We start from the raw sequence: 14,182 nt of genomic DNA on the forward strand, positions 1-14,182 counted from the left end.
CCAGGCTCTGGGACAAACACATACAGGGCTGGGCCGTCCATTATTGATGATGTCAGGGTGCAGAAAAGCATGGGTCCCACACCGACATCTGTTCTCTCCTCTTTACTCTCCTCTTCTCTCCTCTTTACTAGGCCCTCTCTCTTCTTCTCTCCTCTCCTCTTTACTAGGCCCTCTCTCCTCTCCTCTTTACTAGGCCCTCTCTCCTCTTCTCTCCTCTCCTCTTTACTAGGCCCTCTCTCCTCTTTACTAGGCCCTCTCTTCTTCTCTCCTCTCCTCTTACTAGGCCCTCTCTCCTCTTTACTAGGCCCTCTCTCTTCTTCTCTCCTCTCCTCTTTACTAGGCCCCCTCCTCTCTCTCCTCCCTCTTTACTAGGCCCTCTCTCCTCTCCACTAGGCCCCCCCTCTCTCCTCTCCCACTAGGCCCTCTCTCCTCTTCTCTCCTCTCCTCTTTACTAGGCCCTCTCTCCTCTCCACTAGGCCCTCTCTCCTCTCCTCTCCACTAGGCCCTCTCTCCTCCTCTCTCCTCTCCTCTTTACTAGGCCCTCTCTCCTCTCCACTAGGCCCTCTCTCCTCTCCTCTCCTCTTTACTCGGCCCTCTCTTCTCTCCTCTTTACTAGGCCCTCTCTCCTCTCCACTAGGCCATCTCTCCTCTCCTCCTCTCCTCTTTATTAGGCCCTCTCTCCTCTCCACTAGGCCCTCTCTCCTCTCCTCCTCTCCTCTCCTCTTTATTAGGCCCTCTCTCCTCTCCTCCTCTCTCCTCTCCTCTCCACTAGGCCCTCTCTCCTCTCCTCCTCTCTCCTCTCCTCTTTATTAGGCCCTCTCTCCTCTCCTCCTCTCTCCTCTCCTCTCCACTAGGCCCTCTCTCCTCTCCTCCTCTCTCCTCTCCTCTCCACTAGGCCCTCTCTCCTCTCCTCCTCTCTCCTCTCCTCTCCACTAGGCCCTCTCTCCTCTCCTCCTCTCTCCTCTCCTCTCCACTAGGCCCTCTCTCCTCTCCTGTCCTCAGCTGTCTCTGGCATGATGATGGGCACAACTGTGCTGATGTCACAATGGGGTGTGAATGCTTCATAAATATCACACCAGGGGGTGGTGTGTGAGCGTTCGCGCGTCTGTACCCTTGTATATATGCGAGTGTGGTGCATGAGAGAGGGGTGTAAAATGATTGGTGGTGACATGTCCTAGGAATTAATTTGACGGTTGGTATGCATCCAGTACATCCAGTACATTGATTGGTGGTGTGAGGTGATGTGTCATGAATAAATCTAATTGGCTGTTGTGGTGTGTGCACACGGTGACCTGTCAATAGCATTGTGAGACATCTTTCCTTTCCTAATGAAATCACCACCCCTCTCTCCTCTCCCACTGTCTCTAGGGCTGGGGTGTTCGCATGGCACCATATTGTATTTTACACCCCTCTCTCCTCTCCCACTGTCTCTAGGGCTGGGGTGTTCCCATGGCACCATATTGTATTTTACAGACAATGGATGACCATGCAAATTAACCCACGTCTGGTTGACAGGTTGCCATGTCTACCGAGTCCCTGATTGGTTGAGGCTGGTCACATGGGATTTCCAGCTATGGCCACATGTGTGCCTGTCCTAGAAATGGACCCTGAGATGTGTTTGCAAACACTCCAGCACGTTTCATAGCTGATCTGTCTATACAAATGCAGGGGTAAGGCTGAGGGGCTAGTGGTCAGGCTGAGGGGCTAGGGGTAAAGCTGAGGGGCTAGTGGTCAGGCTGAGGGGCTAGTGGTCAGGCTGAGGGGCTAGGGGTCAGGCTGAGGGGCTAGGGGTAAGGCTGAGGGGCTAGGGGTAAGGCTGAGGGGCTAGGGGTAAAGCTGAGGGGCTAGAGGTAAAGCTGAGGGGCTAGAGGTAAGGTTGAGGGGCTAGGGGTAAAGCTGAGGGGCTAGGGGTAAAGCTGAGGGGCTAGGGGTAAGGCTGAGGGGCTAGGGGTAAAGCTGAGGGGCTAGAGGTAAGGTTGAGGGGCTAGGGGTAAAGCTGAGGGGCTAGGGATAAAGCTGAGGGGCTAGGGGTAAGGCTGAGGGGCTAGGGGTAAGGCTGAGGGGCTAGGGGTAAGGCTGAGGGGCTAGAGGTAAGGTTGAGGGGCTAGGGGTAAAGCTGAGGGGCTAGGGGTAAGGCTGAGGGGCTAGGGGTAAGGCTGAGGGGCTAGGGGTAAAGCTGAGGGGCTAGGGGTAAGGCTGAGGGGCTAGGGGTAAGGCTGAGGGGCTAGGGGTAAGGCTGAGGGGCTAGGGGTAAAGCTGAGGGGCTAGAGGTAAGGCTGAGGGGATAGGGGTAAGGCTGAGGGGCTAGGGGTAAAGCTGAGGGGCTAGGGGTAAGGCTGAGGGGCTAGGGTTAAAGCTGAGGGGCTAGGGGTAAGGCTGAGGGGCTAGGGGTAAGGCTGAGGGGCTAGGGGTAAAGCTGAGGGGCTAGGGGTAAGGCTGAGGGGCTAGGGGTAAGGCTGAGGGGCTAGGGGTAAGGCTGAGGGGCTAGGGGTAAAGCTGAGGGGCTAGGGGTAAGGCTGAGGGGCTAGGGTTAAAGCTGAGGGGCTAGGGGTAAGGCTGAGGGGCTAGGGGTAAGGCTGAGGGGCTAGGGGTAAGGCTGAGGGGCTAGGGGTAAGGCTGAGGGGCTAGGGGTAAAGCTGAGGGGCTAGGGGTAAGTCTGAGGGGCTAGGGGTAAGGCTGAGGGGCTAGGGGTAAAGCTGAGGGGCTAGGGGTAAGGCTGAGGGGCTAGGGGTAAGGCTGAGGGGCTAGGGGTAAGGCTGAGGGGCTAGGGGTAAGGCTGAGGGGCTAGGAGTAGGATCGGAAGAGAGAGCGTTATTGCCACTCCATCCCGACGATTCCTTTTCATATTTTGCAGACTCTAGCTTTATTCTCTGGTCTGCTCCGCTCAAAGCTGGGGCTCCCTGGGGGTCTGACTGAGACGAGAGAGAAATCAATAATGTGGAAACACACAGAGTGAGAGAGCCTTTGACTGGACTGCAGGATAGGAGGGAGTGGGATGGTAGAGGGAGGGAGAGGAAGAGAGGGTGTTAGACAGAGAGGAGAGGGAGAAAGAGAGAGGCAGGGGCAGAGGTTGGATAGAAGGATGAAGAGGTCACAGCGGTAGTGAGAGACAGAATTGTGGATGTAAAGCATAAAATACACAAAGTCAGATGTAAAGACATGAGCTAAATATGAATCTGGTTCTCACACGTAGCTCACCTCGCTGTGTTGGTGTCACCATGTTGAATTTCATATTCATGCCCATAACCCCATATTACCAGGTGATGTATGGAGAGGAGAGACGTGGCACTGAAAGGCAGAGTGATGCTCCGTCCAGCCTCATCATTTCTCCCCTCTGCCAGTGGGTGAGGGCATGCATCAGGGCAGCACCTGGGCTTAGGTGGGCAGCGTGCCAACCAATGGCACAATGGATGTAGCTTGAATGACAAAGCACCCTTCATTAAGGGCATAACCAAATCTCATTCACTGTTCTCCACAGCGGCCATTTTCTTGTGTATTTCCAGTCTCAGTCTAAGTGCGTTATGATGAGGCCCTGGTAAGCGTCGGAGTAAAAGGGTATAGCCTATGTTACAGGCAGCAAGCTTCAGCATTCAGACTGGCCACACTGACACAACCCCTAGAGATGGTTTTAAAAAGGCTGAGAGATATTCATGTACTCTGAAACACACCGCAGCAGCCATAGCCACCACTCATCACCGTGGTGTATAGCTACCATGACAGCAACTTGAACTGTACAGAAGGATATCGGTCAGGTAGTCATTCCTCTGAGTGGTTGAGCCACTCCATGCTCCTCAGACTGAATCGCTGTCCTAACCCTCTTCACACTAGCTCTTAGCCTGAGCTCCACCTGCTTTTAAAGCACCCTAGACTTCTACTCTAGGCTCCCATTGAAGTTACACACCTTCACCCTAGACTCCTATTAATTATACAGTTTAGAGTGGAGAGTGAAGGTGCTCTTGTATAAACAGCACACCTGCTGAGAGAGAGGGCAGGAATAGAGAGAGAGAGAGAGAGAGAGAGAGAGAGAGAGAGACACAGAGGGTGGGGAATATGAGAGAGAGAGACAGGGTGGGGAATATAGAGAGAGAGAGACAGAGGGTGGGGAATGAGAGAGAGAGAGAGAGAGAGGGTAGGGAATAGAGAGGGTGGGAAATGAGAGAGAGAGAGAGAGAGAGAGGGCGGGGAATAGAGAGAGAGAGAGGGCGGGGAATAGAGAGAGAGAGAGGGCGGGGAATAGAGAGAGAGAGAGGGTGGGGAATAGAGAGAGAGGGCGGGGAATAGAGAGAGAGAGAGGGCGGGGAATAGAGAGAGAGAGAGAGAGAGAGAGAGGGGAATAGAGAGAGAGGGCGGGGGAATAGAGAGAGAGAGAGAGGAGAGGGCTGGGAATAGAGAGAGAGAGGGCGGGGAATAGAGAGAGAGAGGGCGGGGAATAGAGAGAGAGAGAGAGAGGGCGGGAAATAGAGAGAGAGGGGCGGGGAATAGAGAGAGAGAAGGGGCGGGGAATATATAGAGAGAGAGGGGCGGGGAATAGAGAGAGAGAGGGGCGGGGAATATATAGAGAGAGAGGGGGAGGGGAATAGAGAGAGAGAGAGAGAGAGAGGGTGGGGAATAGAGAGAGAGGGTGGGAAATAGAGAGAGAGAGAGGGCGGGGAATAGAGAGAGAGAGAGGGCGGGGAATAGAGAGTGAGAGAGAGAGAGAGGGGGCGGGGAAGAGAGAGAGAGAGAGACAGAGAGATAGAGAGAGAGAGAGGGGTGGGGAATAGAGAGAGAGAGAGAGAGAGGGGGGCGGGCAATAGAGAGAGGGCGGGGAATAGAGAGAGCGAGAGAGGGGAATAGAGAGAGAGAGAGGGCGGGGAATAGAGAGAGAGAGAGAGGGGAATAGAGAGAGAGAGAGAGGGGAATAGAGAGAGAGAGGGGAATAGAGAGAGAGAGAGAGAGAGGGCGGGGAATAGAGAGAGAGTGGGTGGGGAATAGAGAGAGAGGGCGGGGAATAGAGAGAGAGAGGGCGGGGAATAGAGAGAGAGAGAGGGCGGGGAATAGAGAGAGAGGGGTGGGGAACAGAGAGAGAGAGGGTGGGGAATAGAGAGAGAGAGAGGGTGGGGAATAGAGAGAGAGAGGGTGGGGAATAGAGAGAGAGAGAGAGAGAGAGAGAGAGAGAGAGAGAGAGGGGAATAGAGAGAGAGAGGGCGGGGAATAGAGAGAGAGAGGGCGGGAAATAGAGAGAGAGGGGCGGGGAATAGAGAGAGAGGGGGCGGGGAATATAGAGAGAGAGAGAGGGGGCGGGGAATGAGAGAGAGAGAGAGAGAGAGGGTGGGGAATAGAGAGAGAGAGGGCGGGAAATAGAGAGAGAGAGAGGGCGGGGAATAGAGAGAGAGAGAGAGAGGGCGGGGAATAGAGAGAGAGAGGGCGGGGAATAGATAGAGAGAGGGCGGGGAATAGAGAGTGAGAGGGCGGGGAATAGAGAGAGAGAGGGTGGGAAATAGAGAGAGAGGGGCGGGGAACAGAGAGAGAGTGGGTGGGGAATAGAGAGAGACAGAGAGAGGGTGGGGAATAGAGAGAGAGAGGGTGGGGAATAGAGAGAGAGAGGGTGGGGAATAGAGAGAGAGAGAGAGAGAGGGGGTGGGGAATAGAGAGAGAGAGAGGGTGGGGAATAGAGAGAGAGGGTGGGGAATAGAGAGAGAGAGAGAGAGAGAGAGGGGGTGGGGAATAGAGAGAGAGAGGGTGGGGAATATACAGTGTGGGAAAAAAGTATTTGATCCCCTGCTGATTTTGTACGTTTGCCCACTGACAAAGAAATGATCAGTCTATAATTTTAATGGTAGGTTTATTTGAACCGTGAGAGACAGAATAACAACAACAAAAATCCAGAAAAACGCATGTCAAAAATGTTATAAATTGATTTACATTTTAATGAGGGAAATAAGTATTTGACCCCCTCTCAATCAGAAAGATTTCTGGCTCCCAGGTGTCTTTTATACAGGTAACGAGCTGAGACTAGGAGCACACTCTTAAAGGGAGTACTCCTAATCTCAGTTTGTTACCTGTATAAAAGACACCTGTCCACAGAAGCAATCAATCAATCAGATTCCAAACTCTCCACCATGGCCAAGACCAAAGAGCTCTCCAAGGATGTCAGGGACAAGATTGTAGACCTACACAAGGCTGGAATGGGCTACAAGACCATCGCCAAGCAGCTTGGTGAGAAGGTGACAACAGTTGGTGCGATTATTCGCAAATGGAAGAAACACAAAAGAACTGTCAATCTCCCTCAGCCTGGGGCTCCATGCAAGATCTTACCTCGTGGAGTTGCAATGATCATGAGAACGGTGAGGAATCAGCCCAGAACTACACGGGAGGATCTTGTCAATGATCTCAAGGCAGCTGGGACCATAGTCACCAAGAAAACAATTGGTAGCACACTACGCCGTGAAGGACTGAAATCCTGCAGCGCCCGCAAGGTCCCCCTGCTCAAGCAAGCACATATACATGCCCGTCTGAAGTTTGCCAATGAACATCTGAATGACTCAGAGGACAACTGGGTGAAAGTGTTGTGGTCAGATGAGACCAAAATGGAGCTGTTTGGCATCAACTCAACTCGCCGTGTTCGGAGGAGGAGGAATGCTGCCTATAACCCCAAGAACACCATCCCCACTGTCAAACATGGAGGTGGAAACATTATGCTTTGGGGGTGTTTTTCTGCTAAGGGGACAGGACAACTTCACCGCATCAAAGGGACGATGGACGGGGCCATGTACCGTCAAATCTTGGGTGAGAACCTCCTTCCCTCAGCCAGGGCATTGAAAATGGGTCGTGGATGGGTATTCCAGCATGACAATGACCCAAAACACACGGCCAAGGCAACAAAGGAGTGGCTCAAGAAGAAGCACATTAAGGTCCTGGAGTGGCCTAGCCAGTCTCCAGACCTTAATCCCATAGAAAATCTGTGGAGGGAGCTGAAGGTTCGAGTTGCCAAACATCAGCCTCGAAGCCTTAATTACTTGGAGGCGATCTGCAAAGAGGAGTGGGACAAAATCCCTCCTGACATGTGTGCAAACCTGGTGGCCAACTACAAGAAACGTCTGACCTCTGTGATTGCCAACAAGGGTTTTGCCACCAAGTACTAAGTCATGTTTTGCAGAGGGGTCAAATACTTATTTCCCTCATTAAAATGCAAATCATTTTATAACATTTTTGACATGCGTTTTTCTGTATTTTCTTTGTTGTTATTCTGTCTCTCACTGTTCAAATAAACCTACCATTAAAATTATAGACTGATCATTTCTTTGTCAGAGGGCAAACGTACAAAATCAGCAGGGGATCAAATACTTTTTTCCCTTCACTGTAAACATAGTATAGAGAGAGGGAGAGAGGGGGTGGGGAATAGAGAGAGAGAGACCTGGCTCCCATATCTGTTGGGTGAAATACCACAGTGTGCCATCACAGCAGCAAGATTTGTGACCTGTTGCCAAACACCATTGTAAATATAACCCATATTTATTTTCTCTTTTGTTCTTTAACTATTTGCACATAATATGACATTTGTAATGTCTTTATTCTTTTGGAACTTTTGTGCCTGTAATGTTTACTTCACTTTTTTTATTATCTAGTTCACTTGCTTTGGCAATGTAAACATGTTTCCCAGGGAGGGAGAGAGGGAGGGAGAGAGGGAGGGAGAGAGGGAGAGAGAGAGGGAGAGAGAGAGAGAGAGAGAGAGAGAACAGCTGGCACCGTGGTGATGGAAGCATAAACACATCCAGAAGTGCGTAATGAGGCATGGGGGCATCATTTTGGCAGTTAGGAGGGGACGGGCTCCATCATACCCCTGTATTAGCATTGGAGGAGTCTCCAGCACGCCATCTGTAAGCCCCCCAAACCGCCACCCATAAGCCCACTCACATGTGACTCACAACCAGCATTAAATCAGGCTTGCATTTAACCTTGTTACACCACGCAGGTCTCACCACAGGGGAGAGAGGGAGGCAGAGCAAGCACGAGATAGATAGAGGGAAGGAGGGAGAGGGGAAGCAAGTTCTGACGGAGGGGGTGAGGAGAAAGGGGGAATGGTGTGGGAGAGAAGATATGGGGGGGAGGGGGTCTGATCTGAGTAAAGTGGAACACGTCTGTGACTCTGTGGGGGCATTTGGCACCACATGTCCCTGGATGTCATCATTAACATGGCGGCCTGCATTATGCTCACACACAATCCTGTGGCTGCGCACGACGATGTTGCTAAGAAACACGACATCGCTCTCCTCGCTCGGAAACACAGGAAGTTTCACATGAATTAACCACGTTAAGGCAGAGCAGACGGGCCTGTCTTAATGACTGAGTGATGAGATGTGGACTGTCTTGACGACTGTGTTGATGACTGTGTTGTAGATTGTATGGATGACTGTTGTAGACTGTGTTGATTGACTGACCCTGTCATTGACCGTTGTCTCTCTGCTTTGTGTTCCAGGTGATCTCAGCCCTGTCCAGGATCTCCCATCACAGCATTGTGCAGATCAAAGGCATGAGGTATGTCTCCTCTCCTCCCACTACCCGTCACTGTCCGTTTGAGGAAGAGAAATATTGAACATGTTCACTGTATCTCTCAACCAGACAGTGTTTTCTTGTTCTGGTAGGAGATGTGGTCTAGGCCTACTCCTGTCAATACCACTGTCTCTGTTGGTAACCAGGTCTGGAAGAATCATCAGATAGCTCAGATCACATGACTAAACTCATCACTACCTCGCGTTTCTCAGCGTCTCATCAAAGGATGCCATTTAGTCTAGTTTACTGGCCGCTGGGAAACCGCTTTCTGATTGCTCTTTATTTGCTCAATCTGATCACCCTGTTGGCTGAGTGGGCTGCGAGCTGGCTCCACAAATAAATCAAGGTGTTTTATCTTGACCGGCAGGGTAATGATGGAGCATACCCATTAGGCCAGGAAACACAGAGACTGGCCTATTAATAAACACTACACACCCTGAGAGGTGGCTAAATCACTGTGGTCCTCCTATGGTCTGTTTTCCTGTCTGGTCTGTAGTGTGGTGAATGAGAGCTAAATCCCAGTCTGTCTGTTCTCTTTACCCTCCAGAGCCCCACCAGTGAGTTGAAAAGCCTCTGGACAGTTCGTTAGGAGGGGCTTTTTTGTTGTTGTTTAGAACATGTCATTTAATCCAAAACACACTGGTATGTACATGTACATTAACCATTTGCAGTCAGATCATGAAGTGATATCTCTTTCAGTCATCCACAATATCACTGACTCTCTCTCACGCAGACATAGGACGGTTGCTAAGTGGCACATGACCGACGCATGGTGAGGGCATGATCTAGGGCACATGACCGACGCATGGTGAGGGCATGATCTAGGGCACATGACCAACGCATGGTGAGGGCATGATCTAGGGCACATGACCGACGCATGGTGAGGGCATGATCTAGGGCACATGACCGACGCATGGTGAGGGCATGATCTAGGGCACATGACCGACGCATGGTGAGGGCATGATCTAGGGCACATGACCAACGCATGGTGAGGGCATGATCTAGGGCACATGACCGACGCATGGTGAGGGCATGATCTAGGGCACATAACCGACGCATGGTGAGGGCATGATCTAGGGCACATGACCGACGCATGGTGAGGGCATGATCTAGGGCACATGACCAACGCATGGTGAGGGCATGATCTAGGGCACATAACCGACGCATGGTGAGGGCATGATCTAGGGCACATGATCAACGCATGGTGAGGGCATGATCTAGGGCACATGACCGACGCATGGTGAGGGCATGATCTAGGGCACATGATGTTAATGTCAGTCCAGCAGGGTCAGGCAGACAGTAAAGTTCATATCAGTTGTTAAACACCCACCACACTTTGTTAACCCCCCACCCCGTGTCCTTCCCCCCTACTGCCTGGGGTAAAGGTAACGGAGGCCCCTCTGCCCCTGTAATATTACAGAGACCTGTCAGTCCTCTTCAGTGTCACCAGACACAGACCTGTCCCTCTCTCACCCTAGAGACACTCAGCAGTTAAACCCCCCCTTCCCTCTTTCTGCTCCTCCCTCTTTCTATTCCTCCCTCTTTCTGTTCCTCCCTCTTTCTGCTCCTCCCTCTTTCTGTTCCTCCCTCTTTCTGTTCCTCCCTCTTTCTGTTCCTCCCTCTTTCTGTTCCTCCCTGTGTGTTTGATCTGGGGGATCATTGTTTTGGAGGTGTGCTCATAGACTTGCTGTTGAAGCCCATTGATTGGCACTGTGATTCCTGTTGGCATCAAAGAGCCAAAAGTCAGGCCTGTGTGTCTCTGTCACTGTGTCTTCCCTGAGCCCCAGCTTTACTGAAAGCCTCGCCACTCCTCCCTGCACACCCAGACACGCTCCACACTTCTGGAACACTCACAGTCCAAGCCCTGTCTCCTTGAGAAATCCATGAAAATGGTATCAATCAATCAAAAAGGGAATAGAGGATAAGAATAAAGGCCTTCTGTCATGACATCCTGCTCCTCATCTATGGACTGTGAGCTCTTCTGGCGTTAAACAACTCATAGCAGGATCTCTCTCTATCCTCTCTCCTGACAGTGAAATGCTCCTGCCTCCTTTCTCCTCATGATATCTGTCCTCAGCTAACCAAAAGCCATCTCTTAGCGCACAGTAAACCTACTCACACTTCGTGTTCTTGATTTCCCCCTGATACCACAAGCCATTACTCCATTAGTCTCTCTGTGTGTGTGTGTGTGTGTGTGTGTGTGTGTGTGTGTGTGTGTGTGTGTGTGTGTGTGTGTGTGTGTGTGTGTGTGTGTGTGTGTGTGTGTGTGTGTGTGTGTGTGTGTGTGTGTGTGTGTGTGTGTGTGTGTGTGCCTTGTTCTCAGTGGGTCAGAGTGCTATAGTGTGCGTGAGAGCAGAGCTCCACAGTAAGAAGGAGAGTGGCAGACAGAGGCTGAAACCCAGCAGGAGAGAGACTGCAGGCAGAGAAGTGTCAGGAACGATGCTCTCTTCCCCTCATCTCCTCCTCCCCTCATCTCCTCCTCCCCTCATCTCCTCCTCCCTCATCTCCTCCTCCCTCTCTCCTTCATCCCGGCCTGGGGCATTAGGAATGCTCATTCATGCTCACGACAGTGTGCGATATAAGACTCGATAGTCACTCACATACATTACACATCCCACACATAATGTACACATTATGCCATGATGCACACCCTCATTAATACTGTATTTGTGTATGTGGTGTAAAGGTTGCACACTTGCATACTAATTGGACAGAGATGACTCACATTACACATATAATTAAGCAATAAGGCCCGAGGGGGTGTGGTATTTGCACGACACAACGCAGAGTGCCTGGATACAGCCTTTAACCGTGGTATATTGACCATATACCACAAACCCCCGATGTCCCTTATTGCTAATATAAACTGGTTACCAACGTAATTAGAGCAGTAAAAATAAATGTTTTGTCATATCTGTGGTATACCGTCTCATATACCACAGCTTTCAGCCAATCAGTATTCAGGGCTCGAACTACCCAGTTTATAGTATCGCATAATGTACACATAAACACATTCATTCACTGTTACACCCACTCCCCAACATCCCCAAGCCAAAAGCGTTGGAATGGGAATGAGTCAGACATGCAACACTAAATGAAGAGAAAGTCAGAGGGATGTTTATCAGAGTTGGTGGGTGGACAAGCACAGAATGGGCCCTGATGGAATTTTCTGCCTCAGCTCCACATAGCTATTGATCTCTGCTTTGGGCCATCGGGACCTGCTGGATGTTACTGCACTACTCAGTGCGGCAACGGTCACACCAAACAACCGCATAGTTACGTCCTCACAGTTATTTGCGATAGCGGTTCAATGGGGCTGGGCATACAGCTGCTCTGTCCTCCACACGTCTGCCATTGATTACCTTTACCACAGGAATGGCTCTGTGCATCGAACAAGCACTTTAACTTAATCGCAGACCGAGCTAATTGACAGGATGAGGGAGTCAATGGGTGCTGCACACTGAAATAGTTTATAGGCATTCAATGGTAGTCAGGAAATAAATACCTATACTCTCTACAGCCTGATTGGCTCTGAGCCCTGAAACAGGAAGAGGGAGGGTGAGAGAGAGAGAAAGATTCTGAAAGTGAGAGAGTAAGAGAGAAATGAGTGAAAAGAAAGAGGCAGGACGAGAGAGAAATGAGTGAAAAGAAAGAGGCAGGACGAGAGAGAAATGAGTGAAAAGAAAGAGGCAGGACGAGAGTGAAATGAGTGAAAAGAAAGAGGCAGGACGAGAGAGAAATGAGTGAAAAGAAAGAGGCAGGACGAGAGAGAAATGAGTGAAAAGAAAGAGGCAGGACGAGAGAGAAATGAGTGAAAAGAAAGAGGCAGGACGAGAGAGAAATGAGTGAAAAGAAAGAGGCAGGACGAGAGAGAAATGAGTGAAAAGAAAGAGGCAGGACGAGAGAGAAATGAGTGAAAAGAAAGAGGCAGGACGAGAGTGAGTAAGCCAGCAGAACTCTGTGATGCGTTGTGTTCCTTAACCTGATGTTAGCATGACACACTAGTCCCTCATAGTGACCACACACACCAACTCAGGGAGAGACACACACACACACTGCCCTCACTACACCGACACTAATTGCTGGCGTCACACACATAAACCCACGCTAGAACAATCCGCTATTGTACATTGAATTCGGTGTATTCAGTTAAACATAGATACAGGAGATATGATTTTCTGCCACTTGGAAGTTAGGTCTTGGAATCAGGTTATTGAATTGACTGATTGAGTTATGCTCCCTCCTGGGGCTCCATAGCTGTGAGTCCAAGTGACAGAATGATTCGATTAACTGGAAATCACAGATTAAGTTAGATAAGAGGCGTCAGACTAAAGGGCAGATGTTAATTGAATGAAAACCTGTTATTGAAAAGTGTCATATTGCAGCCAGGATAATTGAAAATGGCCAACAGGTGTCTACGTAGTGCCTGGACTAATGCTGCTATCGCCACAACTAAATAACCGATAAACTGAATGCACTGCCGATTGTCTGTGTTGATAGTTACAGTGGATGCATCCAGGTGAATTATTAGGGTTGAACAAATATCTTGCTTGTGGAGAAGTGAGAGAGATGTAACTTACAGTACTGAGAGATGCAGCTGTGGCTGTCAGGGTTCAGTCAGTGCATCCATCTGATTAACTCCCACCACTCAGACTGAACCCCAGGTGCACACACACACTCTCTCGCTCTCTCTCTCTTTCTCTTGAGCCCACTCACACACTTCACCCCCCTCCACTACATCTCTATTTTTACCCCTGTTGCCCTGCGTTGATGTAATCAGCTGTGAGATGGGGGTCTGTATGTTTCCTCAATTCGGGCCAGCAGGCTGCTCTGTGGGGAGTGGGCGTCAGCAGGACATACAGTACAGGACCTCACACACACACACGCACGCACACACACACACACACACACACACACACACACACACACACACACACACACACACACACACACACACACACACACACACACACACACACACACACACACACACACACACACACACACACACACACACACACACACACACACACACACGCGCGGGACCTTGGATCCTCTGGTGCCTGTCACCACTCTCTCACACTGCCTGTCTCTTTCTATGGAGAACCTTGGTGTCGGGCGTGACTTAGAGCGATTGTAACCTTTTGTGTGTGACTGACTGTCTACTGTATATTGACATGGATGAATGTGTGTGTGCATGTTTGTGCACGTGTGTGTATGTGTGTGGTCAATGGCTGTATGACCTACAGTCCCGTGTGGCTCAGTTGGAGCATGGCACTTGCGTCGCCGGGGTTGTGGGTTCGATTCCCATGGGGGACCAGTATGAAGAAAATATTAAAATGTATGCAGTACCTACTGTAAGTCGCTCTGGATAAGAGCGTCTGGTAAATGACTAAAATGTAAAAACAATGTAGGATAGGGCTTTACATGTTCAGCAGACATTATCCATGGTGAACCAAGGGCAGTATCCTATATGCTGGATCCAAGGCAGTGTATTTGATTGCTCAACAACGACTAAAATAGTGTCACAGCTGGACCGTGGCACGGTGCCAGCAATTCATCCCAGACTAAGTCATCCAAAACAGAATATTTCCCAGCTTGTCCGTGGCGAGGGCAGATCTTATGTGTAAAGACCACTTTGTTGTGCAAT

The 14,182-nt window shown here is 50.4% G+C and overlaps 1 protein-coding gene across 9 annotated transcripts in view; it reads left to right on the forward strand.

Annotated features, from left to right (window-relative positions):
• Positions 1-14,182, forward strand: part of LOC106563223 (guanine nucleotide exchange factor VAV2) — a 242,976-nt gene that overhangs the window by 168,180 nt on the left and 60,614 nt on the right. For all 9 annotated transcript variants that reach the window (XM_014128593.3, XM_014128595.3, XM_014128597.3 and 6 more), the window contains exon 3: positions 8,459-8,517. In XM_014128593.3, the coding sequence (XP_013984068.1) occupies positions 8,459-8,517 (59 nt within the window). The remainder of the gene's footprint in view (positions 1-8,458; positions 8,518-14,182) is intronic.

Source organism: Salmo salar, chromosome 11 (genome assembly GCF_965601325.2).
Source record: "Salmo salar chromosome 11, fSalSal1, whole genome shotgun sequence".
NCBI classification, from domain to species: domain Eukaryota; kingdom Metazoa; phylum Chordata; class Actinopteri; order Salmoniformes; family Salmonidae; genus Salmo; species Salmo salar.